At 52.6% G+C, this 18,635-nt stretch overlaps 1 protein-coding gene across 1 annotated transcript; it reads left to right on the top strand.

The window, feature by feature from the left end:
- Window positions 1–275: 275 nt before the first annotated feature.
- Window positions 276–18,228, top strand: SLC35F6 (solute carrier family 35 member F6). The gene is made up of 6 exons (XM_055254002.2): window positions 276–448; window positions 11,290–11,362; window positions 12,084–12,255; window positions 12,498–12,710; window positions 13,405–13,515; window positions 15,086–18,228. Exons 1-6 carry the CDS (start codon window positions 372–374, stop codon window positions 15,553–15,555), a joined length of 1,116 nt encoding a protein of 371 aa, XP_055109977.2. The 5' UTR covers window positions 276–371; the 3' UTR covers window positions 15,556–18,228.
- Window positions 18,229–18,635: the final 407 nt, after the last annotated feature.

Raw genomic sequence — 18,635 nt, 5'->3', positions numbered from 1 at the left:
AATCGCTTGAACCCAGGAGGCGGAGGTTGCAGTGAGCCGAGATCATGCCATTGCACTCCAGCCTGGGCGACAGAGTGAGACTCCTTCTCAAAAAAATAGAAAAAAGAAACCCAAAAAAGGGGGGAGAGCGAGGAAGAGAAGGAAAAAAAAATTGGAAGACCTGGGCCATGATTTGCCAGGGTCATGGCGTGGCCACCGAAGCGCTCCAGGACGACTCTGCAGAGCGCGGGCACCGTGGCTCAGGCGCGCTCCCCGGGGGCGGGGCGAGCGGGAGGGGTCACGTGACACCCGGCCCGGAAGCGCTCGCGCAGGAGACCCCGGGTGACGGGGCCGGGCGCTGCTAAGTGGACCGAGCCCCAGCGTCCGCCGACATGGCCTGGACCAAGTACCAGCTGTTCCTTGCCGGGCTCATGCTCGTTACCGGCTCCATCAACACGCTCTCGGCAAAGTGAGTCTGGGCCCTGCTGGGCGTGCGGGCCCTGGCGACCCCCGCGCGCTCGTTCTACGCCTTCCCACTTCTTGGCCCTGCCCTCGCGGCTTCTTCTGCTTTCCCACTTGCCCCGGTCAGTTCGCGCGCTTTATGACCACCCAAGGGATGCGAGGCTCGGGGAAATGCGGAGCGGGGCTGCGCCCCGGCGGGGGGATCCGAGCCCCGGCTTTCATTTGCTGTACAGCCTCCGCGCCTGTTTCCACATCTTTTAACAGGAGGGTTGGCCGATTCCTTTCCGCGGCCCTTCCAGTGCTGGCGTCCAAGCCTGAGCACCTCCCTCCACGATCTGGGAGAGACCCCAGGACTTGTGCATACGAGCCACAGTAGTGGCTGTGCAGGCCGAGTACCCCAGTGAGCGTGGAGGCCTCAAGCAGCAGACAGGGAGGTGCCCCACGGCCCTTCAAGGATGAGGGGTTAGAGCTGCGCTTTGAAGCTTAGGTGGGATTTCGGAATTTGTCTGAGACTTTAAGGCAAGGAAAGTCTACGGAAAGGCCAGATCAAAATCGATTGTAACCAGCATCAAATGCCCAGGTTAGATTTTTTCCCATAATCAGAAAAGTGCTTTTGAGTTGGGGAATGACATGTCGAAAGTGATATGATTCACTCGATGACGTGAAGAGTCGTTTGGTGCAGGAAAAGCCACTCCAAGGCTGCTGCATAGCAGATGAGGGGAACTAGGAGATGGCAGTGAGAAGAGAAAGGAAGGGACAACTGGTGGGAGAGACCAGGTGCCAAATGGCCACAGGCCTGACCCACATGAGCAAGAAACAAGGATCACTCCAGGGTTTCTACCTGGGAGAAGAGAAGTGCCATTAACTCAGACAGAGAGGGCAAGTGGCCAGTTCAGCTCTGATGTATGGGGGTGAGACAGGGGGGACAGTTCCCAGGAGGTTAGGGACTAAGGACCCAGGGCAGTCATGAGGCTGAGGGACAGGGCCTAGCCTCCCCTCTGTTGTGGGCAGGATAGCATTTCTTTGTCTCTCTCTGTTTCCATCTCAGGGCAGGGCCTTCCTGCCCCTCCTTTTCTTGTTGCCCAGGCTGGAGTACAATGGCACGATCTCGGCTCACTGCAACCTCCACCTCCTGGGTTCAAGCGATTCTCCTGCCTCAGCCTCCTGAGTAGCTGAGATTACAGGCATGCGCCACCACATCCGGCTAATTTTGTATTTTTAGTAGAGACAGGGTTTCTCCATGTTGGTCAGGCTGGTCTTGAACTCCCGACCTCAGGTGATTCGCCACCTTGGCCTCCCAGAGTGCTGGGATTACAGGTGTGAGCCACCGTGCCTGGCCCCTGCCCCTCCTTTTCACCATAAGAGCTGCAGTGCCCAGTGGCCTTTGTCTGAAATGATACCAAGGTACATGGAGCACAGTGGACAGTGGCCCTCTCCAGGTTAGACCTCATGTCCATCTGGGCCCTGTCAGGCTCCAGAGCGAGGTGGGATTGGTGTGGTGTGGAGAAGCCCTCATCAGGAGCTTTTCCACTCTGAAGGTGGTGTTCCAGGTCCCCTAGGTTTTCTATCTGGCTTCACACTTTGAGAAACTGTGAGCTTTTTAAGGGGAAATGGCGATTTCTTATTCATTTTTGAGGCATTTATACCTAGCAAACTCCATCAGTGGTATGAAAAGTGCCTCATCAGGCATGTATAAGGTACCTACCGTGTGTGAGGGAAGGGGACAGAAGTGACCGAGAGGTGATCCCTGCCTTTGAGATGCTTGGAATCTGAGGTGGAGGAGACAGACATGTACGCACACGGCAGTCACAGTGTTCTCCCTTCCTCAAACGGTGGGCACAGTCAGTGGAGCCCTGGGTGGGCCCCACCTGTTCCTCTGGTTCACCTCTGGCCAACTGTGCCTTGTGGAGAACTGCTAGCTTCCAGGCCCTGCATCCTCCTGAGGATCACTCCTCATGCTGAATCCTTAGCTGTTCAGAGGCCCCAGCCTGAGGGCTTGCATCTCGGGATCTGAACGCAGCAAAGCAAATCTTCTGTTCTGTCATGCCAGCCAACGCCTCTGTAAAGTGCTTAGAGAGTGGCTGTAAGTCCATCAGGGCTGCTGCCCGAAAGGAGAATCCAGACTGCCAGTTACTGCTGGTGTAAGCTGTGCTGTCTCACCTCCTTCCTTAGAAAACTCCAAATCAGTCAGGTAGGAAGCTTAGAGATCCTCAATCCCAGAAGGTGTCACCCTTAGAGGCTGCCTGAGAGTCAGGAAAGAGATTGCCAGGTGACAGACTCAACTTTTGGTCCTGTCCCCTGCCTGACAGCTGGTGTGGGGCCTCTCAAGATCCTCCCACCCCAAGACGGGCCCCCAAATTGGACCCTCAACAGTGTTCTAAGGTCAAACCACGAGAAGGATACTCTTAGGGAGAAAGAACGTGTGGGAGCAGCTGCGTACACCCCGATGTGAAGTATGGATTTGAAATCACATTTCTGGCTGGGCACAGTGACTCACACCTGTCATCCCAGCACTTTGGGAGGCAGAAGCAGGTGGATCACTTGAGGTCAGGAGTTTGAGACTAGCCTGACCAATATAGTGAAACTCCATCTCTACTAAAAATACAAAAATTAGCCGGGCGTGGTAGTGTGCACCTATAGTCCCAGCTACTCGGGAGGCTGAGACAGGAGAATTGCTTGAACCCGGGAGGCGGAGGTTGCAATGAGCCAAGATTGCACCACTGCACTCCAATCTGGGTGACAGAGTGAGACTCGGTCTCAAAAAAAAAAAAAAAAAGAAATCACATTTTTGACCCACGATTTCCAGCAGGCACAGACAGACAAGCATGTGCTGACAACCAGCAGAAGCATCTCATGCACAAAGAGCACCTCACATGCCCCAGGCCCTGCTCTGCCCTTTCATGTGTGAACTCAGGGAATTCTCATAACCACACCCTATCAGGCGGAGATAGGGGCTGATATTCCCGTATAAGGAAACTGAGGTAGAAAATGATTAAATTCCTTAATCAAGTTCAACTTAGCTACTAAGTGGCAGAGTTTATAGTTGAGCCAGCATGGTCTGGCTCTAGTATCCATGCTCTTAACCACCACTGGAGGGTGTGGCTGGGGACTTCTCCAGTCATTTTGGGGTCATTTACAGTTGTTAAAAGCATAGAAATCATCCAGTCTAATCCCCACAATTTACAAAGGAGGCCTCAGGAGAAGTTTCTTTCTGTGATTCAACTGTTTGGTGTCTGAATGAAGGCTGGAACCTAGGCCTCAGGACTTTAAGTCCTGTTCTTTTATGACTGTGGTACCCCAAAGTCCCTCCTTCCTGGGGGTTTGCTCTCACAGCTCCCCAGGCCAGGACAGACAAGCCTGTGCTTGTGGAAGTTGTAAACCTGTAAGTGGCATCTGCCCTCTCAGCCTTTGATGTGTCCTTTCTCCAGGACTGGGCGGCAAGCCTCTCAGCCAGCCCGGAGACCCTGCTGACAGGGTCCTCCCGCTGGAGCCCAGGCCACTCAAGGTTCAGACTGACAGCCTATGGTTGTCTCTGGCAGTTTCTTGGCCTGTGACAAGAGCATGATGTTTCCCTTCCCAGGTTCTTGGGAGGACGAAAGGCAGTGGATGAGGAAGCACATCTGAGCATGTGCTGCCTGTTGTGCTGGGGCACGCTCAGCAGGCTTTGGGAGACTGCCACCAGCCATGCTGGCCCTGTGGCCCCATCCCCGGGTCCTGGCAGGGGGCCCCTCCCTGTGAAATGGCTTCTTCTTTCCCTGGCTGTTTTCTCAAAACCTCCTCACTAGCACCTTCTGTCGATCATCTTCTCTTTTTTTTTTTTTTTTTTTTTTTTTTTTTTTTTGAGACGGAGTTTCGTTCTTGTTGCCCAGGCTGGAGTGCAATGGCGCGATCTCGGCTCACCGCAACCTCTTGCGATCATCTTCTTTAGGCCAAGCCATTTCTGTCTGCCTGAGCCAGTACCCCATCCGCAGGTACTCATTTCAGAACCCCAGTCTCCTGAATCCAACTGAGGTTCTACATATGAAGAGCCGGGATCAGCTGGGCACTGTGGCTCCAGTCTGTAATCCCAGCACTTTGGGAGGCTAAGGTGGGATGATCATTTGAGCCCAGGAGTTCAAGATCAGCCTGGACAACATAGGGAGACCTCGTTCTCTATAAATAATAATAATAATAATAATAATAAATTAATTAATAGAGCCAGGGTCAAGTAGATGCCCACTAAGTAAGGCTCAGCTCCCCTCCTAAGTTCTGCAGGCTGTAGGGCCCTCCCAGCCAGGCAGGGATATGAGCCTGACTTCCCTTCATGCCCAGGCCAGGGACCCTGCCAAGAAAGTGGCAGGAAGCCTGGAAACCACTAGGCCTCTACTAGAGAAGAGGTGTTTGCTCTTCTTCTGTGTCCTTTCTGTGCCAGCCCCAATGTTTGCCCTTGGCAGCTGCCCCCACCACCCTTGGGTTCCATGAACTGGCGTGGGATAATTGCTTTAAAGGGGTTGTTGGGCCAGCTTGAGGAAGCCTTAACTCAGGAGGACAGTGTAGTAGAGTGGGAAGTTCATGAAGCTTGGGAGCTGGGGAATAGATGAGCCACTGGACCTCTCTGAGCCTCAGTTTCCTCATCTGTAAAATAGACTTGGTGATCCCTGCCCTACCTTCTTCCTGGACACTGAAGATCTACTGAGGAAGGTTTCCTTTTTTTTTTTTTTTTTTGAGACGGAGTCTCGCTCTGTCACCCAGGCTGGAGTGCAGTGGTGTGATCTCAGTTCACTGCAAGCTCCGCCTCCCAGCTGCACGCATTCTCGTGCCTCAGCCTCCTGAGTAGCTGGGACTACAGGTGCCTGCCACCATGCCCGGATAATTTTTTTGTATATTTTTAGTAGAGATGGGATTTCACTGTGTTAGCCAGGATGGTCTCCATCTCCTGACCTCGCCCATCTCAGCCTCCCAAAGTGCTGGGATTACAGGCGTGAGCCGCTGTGCCCAGCCTTTTTTTTTTTTTAGACACTGTCTCTCTCTGTTGCCCAGGCTGGAGTGCAGTGGTGCCATCTCAGCTCACTGCAGCCTTGAGTCATCCTCTCACCTCAGCCCCCCAAGTAGATGGGACCACAGACACCCGCCACCATGCCCACCTAATTTTTGTATTTTTTGTTGAGACAGCGTCTTGCCATGTTTCCTAGGCTGGTCTCAAACTCCTGGGCTCAAGCAATCCACCTGCCTCAGCCTCCCAAAGTGTTGGGATTACAGGCATGCACCACCAAACCCAGCTTGAGGAAAGTTTTCTAGTCCATAGAGATGAGAGGGCTCACCATTGTCACCTCAGGAGCCAGGGCCACCTGCTGTGGCACCCCAGACAGTGGAGAAGCCTTGGCCCTTCTGTAGGTCCCAGGCAGGAGAAAGAAGGGGACTCACTGGACTTGACAAGCTGAGGACACAAGAGGAAGTGGCAGAGATTCTGTGAGAATGGCCACAGCTAATCTGCCCAAGCCAGCCCCATCGCCACTTCCTCAGTCTGTGTTCGCCACCCCCACTCACGTGGACATGCACACCTCCCAGAATGCTGAGCTTTGAGTTTGGGCCTGGCCATGCTAGGGAGTGACTCACCACCCAGCACGGAGAGCCCACTCCCCAGCCTGCCCGCCGAAAGGAGCTGTCTCAGCTTGTCCCCGCTAGGGCCCTTCGGGCCTCCTGCCCTGGAGGTCATCTCCCCTAGAATGCAGTGTCTGTGGAGAAGACAGGCCCACCTACTGGGCTGCCCCCTCCTCCCACCAGCTATGGGTGCAGGAACTCAGGAGAGCTTCAGAGCGTCAGGGAGGGGGCGCATGACTGCCTGCTGAGCTTCCAGGGTACTGGCCCTGTCTCAACACCTGAGGAGCTGTGGGCCCCTCGAGCCCTCTCTGGCCCCTGGGTTCCTGTCTGTCAAATAAGGAGTTTCGTTCAGCTGATGGCTGAGTTTCTTCTGTTTCAGCATTGTGGCTCTGTGAACTGCAGGGACAACAGCCTGAGGCCCTTCCAGCCACCTCTGCCTTAGCCAGCAGGACAGGTTCCAGATGTCTTTCCAGTAGCTTTCAGGCTGAAGCGGAGCTGGGGCCACGCTGACCCCAACAAGGGGGAGATGGCTTCTGCTCAGTGAAGGGAAAGGAGAAGGGGCAGAAAATGAGTTTTGCTGAATACCTGCCATGTGCCAGGTCATGTATATATCCTTATATCATGTATTGCTTCTGACAGTTTGTCAGTGTTGGTATGATTATCCCTGTAACTTGTCCAGCCTGTGGGACTCAAAACTCTGGGTTTTCTCTGTATTCTGCCTTTTCTGAGTATAAATTCAAGCAAGGTTTGACCCTGGATCTGCCTTAAGCCTCAGAGTCCCCATCTAAAATGAGAATCCTTGTTGTAAGGCTTAACGGGACAGCCCCCATGAAGTGTCCTATGAATTGTGCATTTAAGGAAACATGGGCTGGGTGCAGTGGTTGACACCTGTAATCCCAGCACTTTGGGAGGCTGAGGCAGGTCAATTTCTTGAGGCCAGGAGTTCGAGGCCAGCCTGGGCAGCATAAACAAGGCCCCATCTTTACAAAAAATACAAAAATTAGCCGGGCATGGTGGCCCATGCCTGTAGTCCCAGCTACTCAGGAGGCTGAGGTGGGAGGATCACCTGAGCCTTGGGAGGCTGAAGCTGTAGTGAGCCGTGATTGTGCCACCGCACTCCAGCCTGGGCGACAGAGTAATACCCTGTCTGAAGAAACAAAACAAAAAGACAAACGTTGTTGGCCAGACGCAGTGGCTTATACGTGTAATCCCATCACTTTGGGAGATCGATACGGGTGGATCACTTTAGGTCAGGAGTTCAAGACCAACCTGGCCAACATGGTGAAACTCTGTCTCTACAAAAAATATAAAAATTAGCTGGGCATGGTGGTAGGCGCCCGTAATCCCAGCTACTTGGGAGGCTAAGGCAGGAGAATCACTTGAACCTGGAAAGCAGAGGTTGCAGTGAGCCAGGATTGCGCCGCTACACTCCAGCCTGGGTGACAGAGGGAGGCTCCGTTTCAAAAAAAAAAAAAACAAGAACAAAAACAAAAGACAACAAAAAACAAACGTTGTGAAGGACTGACAGCAAAGTGCTGCCCACCTTAGGGGTCACTGCTGTCATCCCCAGGCAAACTGGGGCTGGATTTTTGTTCTAGCCTGTGAGGCTGGGGTCTTTCTGATTCTGCGCCAGGAGTTGAAGCCTGTCTCCAATCCAGGATGAGAAGCCTGGCTTTCTGCCCCAAGGTACCTGCAGGCCTGAGCATCTCAGGCTGGGCAAGGCAGCCCATGCTGCTGACACCCAATCCCTTGGGCTGTCAGCCTGCCCCAGGCCCTCAGATACAAAAAGATTCCGTTTCCCCAGCCGGGAGCGCTGCCAGCCAGGCCTGTCTAGGCAGACCTACCCGTGGAGAAAGCGAAGACAACCCCTGTGGGAGGTGGGGAGCTCAGCACCAGCCCTACAGTCAGCTCCCCAAGAAGCGCCCCAAACTTGGGGAAGGACAGGCCCCGAGGTGTTTCCCCTATGGACCATCTTGTTCTACCAGCAGGGGGCCCTCAGACTCGGGTGGGAAGTAGGACTCATGGAAACGTGGCTTCAGCTTCCATACCTGCCCCCTACAGACAAAAATAATAATAAAATAAACAATAATCCTTGCCTGAAGCTTCTGATCGACCTTCATGGACCTGGCAATAGCTCCCTTGTCCCTCCTAGAGGAGCCTTGGCTCCTGGCCTGGGGATTCCCATCTCTCTGACTTCACTTGCTCTGGGCAGTTGGCTCTGTGCCCTTGTTAAGGCTTGACCTCTTCTCTCTTCCTTGCTTTGCCTCTTTCACTCAGTTGCCTCATGCAGGCCTTCTCAGGGGCTCTTTCTGCAAAAGCAAGACTGGGTTCGAGAGCAGCCCTGCTGGGTCTGTGGCCCTTACCCACGTTCCATGTCCTGTCCTGGCCAGGGATCCAAGAGCCACCAGCAAATCAGGCAGAAATTAGGCACCATGGGTGCAGTGGCTCATGCCTATAATCTCAGCAACTCAGGAGGCTGAGGTGGGAGGATTGCTTGAGCCCAGGAGTTCAAGACCAGCCTGGGCAACATAGTGAGACCCTCTCTCTAAAAAAAAAAAGAGAAAGAAATGAGACTCCAGCCCATGAGGTCAGGTGTTTTCCTGACCTGGGGTGGAGGCTTCCCCAGCTCCCAGACTCCCTGTTCCATAGCAGGCACTTTCTTTGCCCCACTGGTACTGGGACTGGTTACAGCCTGGTCCCCAAGCCATGCCAGGCTCCAGGTTTCTCTCTGCCTTCTAAACAGTTCTGTCCGAACTTCTCCCTTCAACTCTCCTTTGCCCCTGCCATTCCCAAGAACCACAAGCAGTCTTAACTACCCCTCTTTCTTTTTTTTTTTGTCTTAACAGCTTTATTGAGATATAATTCACATACCAGACAATTCACCCATTTAAAGTGTAAATTCAATATTGTTTAATATATTTACAGGGATATGCAATGATCACTGCATAGAACATTTTAGTCCCTCCTAGAAGAAACCTAGTACTAACTACCCCTCTTTCTCCACATCTCCAGGAGCTGGTGGGGTCTCTCACTGTGGAATAGGTTTGCCATAGCCCTGTTTTCTTCCTCAAACTCAGAGGCATATAGAGAAGCCAAAGCTGGACAGGGTCTTTGTCAAACCTAGACCCTAACTGCGGCACAACCAGTGGCACATGCTCTGGGGCATTGCGGGGGAGGTACAGGAACCAGAGGACTCCCCCGCCCTTTGGGAGCTGAGGCTCGCTACAGAGATGAGCCAATGGCAGTGCGGGGCTGTGCACTGCAATCTGACTGCCCTGGAAAGACATTTCAAGGAAAGGCATTTAATAAAAAGAAGTCCCAAGTCTTGCACTTTAGAGACATCCACTGCCTATGCAGGGTTTGCTGCAGTGGGAGCAGGTCGGTGGCCCACAGGAAACGGCTCTGGGTCTGTGTTGACTGTGATGTGACTGATGCATTTGGAGCTGTGTCAACAAACCCAGGGTGTCAACATGAGGGAGGGGCCACGCCTTGCTAGCCTCAGTCTGGGCCAGATCACATGCTCTTGGCTGTGGGCCTGGGCACACCAGAGTACTTCCAGAAGTCAGTGGCCAGGGGTGAAAGGTTAGGAGAGGCTGGAGCTGTTTAGCCAGGAGATGAGAAGATTCAGAAGGTCAACAAGTCCCCAGATACCTAAAGGGCTTTCAAATGAAAGATTAGACAAGACTCCACAGACCTAACCAAGCCCAGCAAAGATGAAATTCAAGACAGAGAATTTTCATGCACAGATGGCAGACAGTTCAGAGTGATTGGTGGTTAAGCTGCCCAAAGCACTATGCCGCAAAGGATTCTGGGCTTGTGTCTAGGCTCATTGGGGAAGTATGTCATAATCAGTCATCACCATCTGCCGGGTGCTGACTGGGAGTTCATGCCATGAGTGTGATGTCTTTGCCACCTGCTTGAAAGTCAGCATTAGAAAGATCTTCCAAACCATTCAGGCTCTTTGAAGGTGAGCAGGTGGTCTGTATTAGGTGGTCATTTCCCAGGGCCCAAATACTCCCGTAGACCAGAGGTTCTTGATATTTTTCATGCCATGGGACTCTTTGACAGTCTGGCACAGCCTATGGACCTCTTCTTACAGTAATGTTTTAAAATGTGTAAATAAAAAGACCAAAGATTGGGTCGGGCGCAGTGGCTCACGCCTGTAATCCCAGCACTTTGGGAGGCCAATGCGGGCGGATCACTAGGTCAGGAGATCGAGACCATCCTGGCTAACACGGTGAAACACCGTCTCTACTAAAAATACAAAAAAAAAATTAGCCAGGCGTGGTGGCGGGCGCCTGTAGTCCCAGCTGCTCGGGAGGCTGAGGCAGGAGAATGGCGTGAACCTGGGAGGCGGAGCTTGCAGTGAGCCGAGATCTTGCCACTGCACTCCAGCCTGGGCGACAGAGTGAGACAAGTGAGTCTCATGCCTCAGCCTCCTGCGTAGCTGGGATTACAGGCTTGCACCACACGCCCAGCTAATTTTTGTATTTTTAGTAGAGATGGGGTTTCACCACACTGGCCCGGCTGCTCTCGAACTCCTGACGTCAAGTGATTTATCCACCTCAGCCTCCCAAAGTGCTGGGATTACAGGCGTGAGCCACTGCACCCAGCTATATAGAAATGCTTTCTACTACATTAAGTTATAAGTGGGTCTGACTACTGTAATTTTCATGAGTCATGAGTGTAAATGATACCTCACGATATATACAATGACTATAATGTGATCATGAGAGTATCTGTGATTTCTATGCATTACAGAGGCACAGACATAGTAACTTGAGGAAATGCCAAGTTAAAACTCCTTGAGGTGAGGCCAGGCGCAGTGGCTCACGCCTGTAATCCCAGCACTTTGGGAGGCTGAGGCGGGTGGATCACGAGGTCAGGAGATCGAGACCGTCCTGGCTAACACGGTGAAACCCTGTCTCTACTAAAAATACAAAAAATTAGCCGGGCGTGGTGGCGGGCACCTGTAGTCCCAGCTACTCCGGAGGCTGAGGCAGGAGAATGGTGTGAATCTGGGAGGTGGAGCTTGCAGTGAGCCGAGATCGTGCCACTGCACTCCAGCCTGAGTGACAAAGCAAGACTCCGTCTCAAAAAAAACAAAAAAACTCCTTGAGGTGAAGACTGGCCCCTTTGAGAGAGGGAGCCCCACTCTGGGGCCGAGTCACCCAGGTCTGGGCCTCTTGACATTGAGAGGTGTGAGCCTCTTCACTAGCACCAGGGCAGGATGCTGCCAGGGTCTGACCTTCCCTCTCTCTCCTACAGATGGGCGGACAATTTCACGGCTGAGGGCTGCGGAGGGAGCAAAGAGCACAGCTTCCAGCATCCCTTCCTCCAGGTATCTGGCCCTGTCCCTCCTACCTCCTGTCTCTCGGGCCTCAGACCAGGCACTCCCTCCACCCATGAGGCCAGGCTGTTTCCTGACCTAGAAGTGGAGGCGTCTCCTGCTCCCGGAAGAGCCATCCACTTCTCTCTCTCCCTCCCCAGAGCAGAATCCAAGGTCTAGAAGAGGGCAAAGAGCACCATCCTATGCAAAAGTCCTGGCAAGTGGTCATGTCCTCACCACATCCAAGTCAGGACACATGGAAAACATCAACCCTAGTGACAAAAGTTGGTTCTCTATCCACTGGGAAGCCAGACCCCAATTGGGACAGGGCAGACACCATAAATGGAAGACACTATTTGTTGAACTGAGAATCAGGAGACTCAAATGTAAGCCCCAGCTCTACCAGCAACTTGCTTTGTGGCCTTACATAAGTCTTTGAGCCTCTCTTGGGTCTAGGTTTCTCCACCTGCGATTTGACTAGGGGTTGGCCTAGATGGATGGCTTTCAGAAAGGGCTCTGCACAGCCTTAGGGTTCATCAGGATGTATGGGGGCTTTGGGGCAGACCTAGGAAGCTGTCTCTAGCCTCCATGGCTGGTCCACATTTGTCTATTGTACATGTTGGGGTTCTGGGTAAGCTCTTGTTTGACAGAAGTTTGCATTAAAAAAAAATAGTTAAAGATGATCCCCAAGGTCCCTTCCAGCTCTGAAGTCCTTGGGTTTTCATCCCTGCAGGCAGTGGGCATGTTCCTGGGAGAATTCTCCTGCCTGGCTGCCTTCTACCTCCTCCGGTGCAGAGCCGCAGGGCACTCGGACTCCAGCGCAGACCCCCAGCAGCCCTTCAACCCTCTTCTTTTCCTGCCCCCAGCGCTCTGTGACATGACAGGGACCAGCCTCATGTATGTGGGTGAGTAACCAGGCCAGGCTGAGAAGGGCTCAGGGGAAGCTGTGGCTGAAGGGGCTACTGGTGAAACAGCCCCATCCCACCCGCCTCCACTTCATCCCACCAGACTTCACACGCACAGGCACGTAGGCAGGACTGATCGAGCACTTACTACGAGCTTGGCATGTGTCCATCCCCAAAGACCCCTTAGTGACAGATGGCCTTCGCCTTGGGAAGCTAACTGTCATTTGTTTCTCCTTTCCTAGCTCTGAACATGACCAGTGCCTCCAGCTTCCAGATGCTGCGGGGTGCGGTGATCATATTCACTGGCCTGTTCTCGGTGGCCTTCCTAGGCCGGAGGCTGGTGCTGAGCCAGTGGCTGGGCATCCTAGCCACCATCGCGGGGCTGGTGGTCGTGGGCCTGGCTGACCTCCTGAGCAAGCACGACAGTCAGCACAAGCTCAGCGAAGTGATCACAGGTGCGTCCAGGGACAGGGACACAAGGCTGCCCTATCCTGCCCTGTCCTCCTTGGGAGCCCAGCAAAGACTCATACAGGCTCTGCCATGTGCCATATGCCAAGCCCTGGGTGAGGTGGGTAGCTCTGGAGGTGATGGATAGAATGTAGGGAAGACTGCAAAGGGATGTGGCTCCACCAAGGATGTGTGGCAGTCTGGGCAGGGCGAGGGGCTGGCTTGTCCTTTGATATAGATGCAGACATACAAACTACTGGATTTGGGAGTGGAAAGGAACGGGTGCTTACCAAGTGCCCAGCCTGGTGCTGAGCACTGTGTGTTCATCATCACAGTGACTCCCACAGGCCCTGAAGGGATGCATCACAGCCCATTTTACAATGAAGTGACTGTCCTGGGTCACTTAGGGTCAGGATCAACCAAGAAATGTCTATCTTAAAGCCCGTTGCTTCTTGAAAGACCTGCGTCTTACCCCGTGGGGCAGCTCTTAGACACAGGCAGGCCTCTGAGGCCTCAGCCTGGTGCTGCTGGCCTGCCCCTCGGGGACCAGGGAATCAGGGACCGGCAGTGGTGACTGTGCCTGTGAACTATAGGGGGCCCTGCAGAGGTCAGGGGCTGGCATGTTCTGTCCCTGTGGCCATGCTTTCCTGGCCCCCAGCCCCAGTGCAGCCCTTTCTCATCTGGGTCCCTTCTTCCCCACAGGGGACCTGTTGATCATCATGGCCCAGATCATCGTCGCCATCCAGATGGTGCTAGAGGAGAAGTTCGTCTACAAACACAATGTGCACCCACTGCGGGCAGTTGGCACTGAGGGTGTGTGTGGGCACAGGGGCCTGGAAGGAGTGGGGCAGAAGGGAGCGTGGGGAGCTGAGCACAGAACACGGTGCCAGGGTTCACTTGTGGGGGGTGAACTTCCTGCCCCCCCTTGCCTTCCAGATGTGTTTTGACAAATCTTCTGACACCTGCTGTGCCAGGAGCTAGAGGAGACCAAGGACAGAGATGAATGAGATGCAAGGCCTTCAGAGGAGGTGACCAGCAGGAAGAAAGGGCAGTCAGTGAATTCAAACTTGGACCACTTGTGTTCAACTGATGTCTCATTGGCCATGCCTATCTGAGTCTCTCAGGACAGGGGGGGTGGCATTCGAGCTGTAAATTTCAACAGGCAGTAGTAGGAGCAACTCCAAACAGAGCAAAGGCACGGGTGGCTGGACATGAATTTGAAAACCAGTGAGGAATAATTTGAGTGTAGCCGGGTGCGGTGGCTCACGCCTGTAATCCCAGCACTTTGGGAGGCCAAAGCGGGTGGATCACCTCAGGTCAGGAGTTTGAAACCAGCCTGCCCAACATGGCAAAACCCCGTCTCTACAAAAAATACAAAAATTAGCTGGGCATGGTGGTGTATGCCTGTAGTCCCAGCTACTCAGGAGACTGAGACAGGGGAATCACTTGAACTGGGGGAGCAGAGCCTGCAGCAAGCCGAGATTGCGCCACTGCACTCCAGCCTGGGCAACAGAACGAGACTCCATCTCAAAAAATAATAATAATTTGAGTGCAGTACAGGTTTGATGTTGGGGAAATAATCAGGAATTAAGTAGGTCAGGGTCATGTCATTAGAGAACTTTACTATCAGGCAAGTAGATTTAGACTTTAAATGACAGTCAGGGAGGAATCACTGAAAGTTTTTGAGCAGGGAAGTAACTATCAAAATCATGAGATTAGCAAGATAGAGCTGTGCTTTCAAAGAATGGCCTGGGGGCTAGTGCCTGTTGGGGAGCAGCTCTTTTCTGGCCCCCAGTGAGCTGAGGGACTTAGGCAGAATGTGAATCAGCTATGTCACTGAGCATGCAGTCTACTTCCACTCATTTCTGTTTTCTAGCAAGACCTTAATGAGTGAAGCAGTGCATGGACTTACCTTCTGGCGCAAGCTCCTTGTCACAGACCAGTAACACACTGAACTAGAGAGCTGTGTTTTTCCAAACTTGTGAAAATAATGTAGTCAGTTGCAGCTGGCAGTTCTATTTTTAAATGAGTAGAATTTTTAAATATCAGAGCATTGTATACTGTAAGGGTGGTTATGTTTGTGTGTGTGTGTGTGTATGTGTGTGTGTCCATGAACCTGTGCACACGTGTACTGGGTCACAATATAAAATGTATTTCTTACTCTTGATCCAGTCAAAAAAACCCTGAGTAAAAGTGAAGGGACAGCTAGAACCCATCTAATAGGCCACAAGCTCCTGATGAGAGGCTGAGGGATGTGAAAGGAGGGAGCCGGCATGAGGACCACTGGGAGGGAATGACCCGAGATCAGAGGAGGCCAAGCCAGTGGGCTGTGCTGGGGGTCTGGGGGAAGGTGGAGAGTGTAACTGTCTCCTCTACTCCCCAGGCCTCTTTGGCTTTGTGATCCTCTCCCTGCTACTTGTGCCCATGTACTACATCCCCGCCAGCTCCTTCAGTGGAAACCCTCGTGGGACGCTGGAGGATGCATTGGACGCCTTCTGCCAGGTGGGCCGGCAGCCACTCATTGCCGTGGCACTGCTGGGCAACATCAGCAGCATTGCCTTCTTCAACTTCGCAGGCATCAGCGTCACCAAGGAACTGAGTGCCACCACCCGCATGGTCCTGGACAGCTTGCGCACCATTGTCATCTGGGCACTGAGCCTGGCACTGGGCTGGGAGGCCTTCCATGCACTGCAGATCCTTGGCTTCCTCATACTCCTTATAGGCACTGCCCTCTACAATGGGCTACACCGTCCGCTGCTGGGCCGCCTGTCCAGGGGCCGGCCCCCGGCAGAGGAGAGCGAGCAGGAGAGACTGCTGGGTGGCACCCGGACTCCCATCAATGATGCCAACTGAGGTTTCCTGGATGCCTCAGGAATCCTGCCACCCGGGTGCTCCTTCACCCTGAGACTGAGGCCACACAAGCTGGTGGGCCCCAAATGCCCTGTCCCCAAGGCCTCACCCTGTCCCCTCCCTGCAGAACCCCCAGGGCAGCTGCTGCCACAGAAGATACCAACACCCAAGTCCTCTTTTTCTCACTACAACCTGCAGGGTGGTGTTACCCAGCCCCCACAAGCCTGAGTGCAGTGGCAGACCCCAGCTCTCTGGACCCCTCCTACAGCACTAGAGCTAAATCATGAAGTTGAATTGTAGGAATTTACCACCCTGGTGTATCTGAATCATAAACTAGATTATCATAGTTATCTAGTTTATGAGTCATAAGCTAGATTTGATTCTCCAAAGAAGAAAAGTCAGTGAGCAAATTTAAACCAGAACTAAGCATTATATTTTCTTTTTTTTTTTTGAGACAGTCTCGCTCTGTCGCCCAGGCTGGAGTGCAGTGGCACGATCTTGGCTCACTACAACCTCTGCCTCCCAGGTTCAAATGATTCTCCTGCTTCAGCCTCCCGAGTAGCTGGGATTACAGGTGCATAACACCATGCCTGGGTAATTTTTGTAGAGATGGGGGTTTCACCATGTTGGCCAGGCTGGTCTCAAACTCCTGACCTCAGGTGATCTGCCTGCCTCGGCCTCCCAAAGTGCTGGGGTTACAGGTGTGAGCCACCGTGCCCAGCCATAACTAAGCATTATGTTTTCTAAAACTAAGATCCTCCCTAAACCTATCTGGAGATCTGGGTTTTAGCCCACATTCTGCCTCAAACTCACTGTAGCTCCCAGCACATTACCCAGTTGCTCTGGGTAGTAGTGTTATGCTCTGGGAAGTAGATGTTGATGTTGTGGCCTTAGTGCCTTCCGGCCCCAGCATTCCATGGGACTGTGATCTTGACCAACCTGAGAAAACAGTAACAGCCCATCCACCGGAAATACCCCTCTGCCCACGGCACCACCCTTCTGTGCTGTTTTTTTGTTTTTGTTTTTGTTTTTGTTTGTTTCTTCTTTTTGAGACAGTCTTGCTCTGTTGCCAGGCTGGAGTACAGTGGTGTGATCTCGACTCACTGCAACCTCCCCTTCCCGGGTTCAAGCAATTCCCCTGCCTCAGCCTCCTGAGTAGCTGGGACTACAGGCGTGTGTCACCACACCTGGCTAATTTTTTGCATTTTTTAGTAGAGATAGGGTTTTGCCATGTTGGCTAGGATGGTCTCGATCTCCTGACCTCATGATCCACCTGCCTCAGCCTCCCAAAGTGCTGGGATTACAGGCATGAGCCACCATGCCCAGCCCTTTTTTTTTTTTTTTTAAGAGACAGGGTCTTGCTGTGTCACCCAGGCACATCTTACTGCAGCCTTGAACTCCTGGGATCAATCAGTCCTCCTGCCTCAGCCTCCTGAGTAGCTAAGACTAACAGGTATGTACCACCATGCCTGGTTTATTGTTTTATTTTTTTGCAGAGATGGGTCTCACTGTGTTGCCCAGGCTGATCTCAAACTCCTAGCCTCAAGCGATCCTCCCATCTCAGCCTCCCAAAGTGCTGGGATTACAGGCCTGAGCCACCACACCTTGGCAACAGAGTGAGACCTGTCCCTGTTTTCCTGCTCTTACTCTCACCTCCGAGGCCTCCTCTGCCTGGGAGAGATTGCAGGGAAATTCCAGGCAGCCCTTGTCAATTGTTTTTATGAATTCTTTACCTGCTCCTTTAAAGACAAGGAAACTGGGGCCCAAAGTTCTAAGTTGTTTGGCAAATGGAGTCTCCTACTCTCAGTTCCTGCAAGGACCTGGGGGACCCCCAGGTCCAGCAGCCACATGATTCTGTAGCAGACTGGGACTTAGAGCACATCTGGATCTCAGCCCCACCCCTGGCAACCTGCCTGCCTAGAGAACCCCCAAGATGACAGACTTCCCAGGATTCTGCCATTTAGAGTAATTCTGGTATCCTGGGTGTTGCGTTAAGTTGCTTAACTTTCATTCTGTCTTACGATAGCCTTCAGAGGTGGGAACAGATGAAGAAACCATGCCCCAGAGAAAGTTAAGTGACTTCCTCTTTATGGAGCCAGTATTCCAACCTAGGTTTACCTGATACCAGACCTGTGGCCCCACCTCCCATGCAGGTCTCTGTGGGGTCTTTGGGATGGATCTTCTAGGGCTGGGCTGGAAGCCTCATGTACTGTTGTCCTCTAGGTAACCACCCTGAAGAGAAGGGGTGGCATCAGGAACCGCAGGGAACCGAGCAGACTTTGGTCCAGTGCTGCTCCTTGGAACAGTTGAGTGCAGCCTTAAACCATTCTCCTGGGCAGCTCAGTCATAAAACACTGAATGCCTGCCTTAAAATAGCCTCTGAGGGAAGGGACCTGTTGACAAGTGAAGCCCTCAGGTTGTATGGGATTCCAGCAGGTTATTACAGCTTGTGGGGGAAGGGAGGGTCCATTCCACCAGCTTTGAATCCCAGGGTCCCTTCAGCTTCTCTCGGCCACAGTGTCTGTCCCAGGAAGAAGCAAATGGACAGTGAGGATGATGGAGAGACTACAGCTGCCTTGTCTAAAACCTGGGATCTTAAGAGTGTTATTTTGGCTTTATTTTTTAAAAAAAAGAAAAGGAAAATTAGCAATCCATTCTCGCATTGCTATAAAGAAATACCTGAGACTGGGTAATTTAATTTATAAAGAAAAGAGGTTTAATTGGCTCACAGTTCTGCAGGCTACACAGGAAGCATAGCAGTGTCTGCTTCCCCTTTGCCTTCCACTGTGATTGTAAGTTTCCTGAGGCCTCCTCAGAAGCAGATGGAGGAGGTGCCACACACTTTTTAAACAACCAGATCTCACAAGGACACTCTCAAGAGGACAGTACCAAGTGGAATGCTGTTAAACCATTCATGAGAAATTGATCCCCATGATCCAGTCACCTCCCACTAGGCCCCACCTCCAAGACTGGGGATTACATTTCAATATGAGATTTGGGTGGGGACACATCCAAACTATATCAGCAGTATTGGACATTTTTCATGAAAGAGAAGGGGCACAAGAGGGTGTCTGGAGCTAGCC

The sequence above is a fragment of the Symphalangus syndactylus genome, chromosome 18 (genome assembly GCF_028878055.3).
Source record: "Symphalangus syndactylus isolate Jambi chromosome 18, NHGRI_mSymSyn1-v2.1_pri, whole genome shotgun sequence".
NCBI lineage: Eukaryota > Metazoa > Chordata > Mammalia > Primates > Hylobatidae > Symphalangus > Symphalangus syndactylus.
Note: the sequence above shows the minus strand (reverse complement) of the source record. Positions and strands in the feature narration are given on the sequence as shown.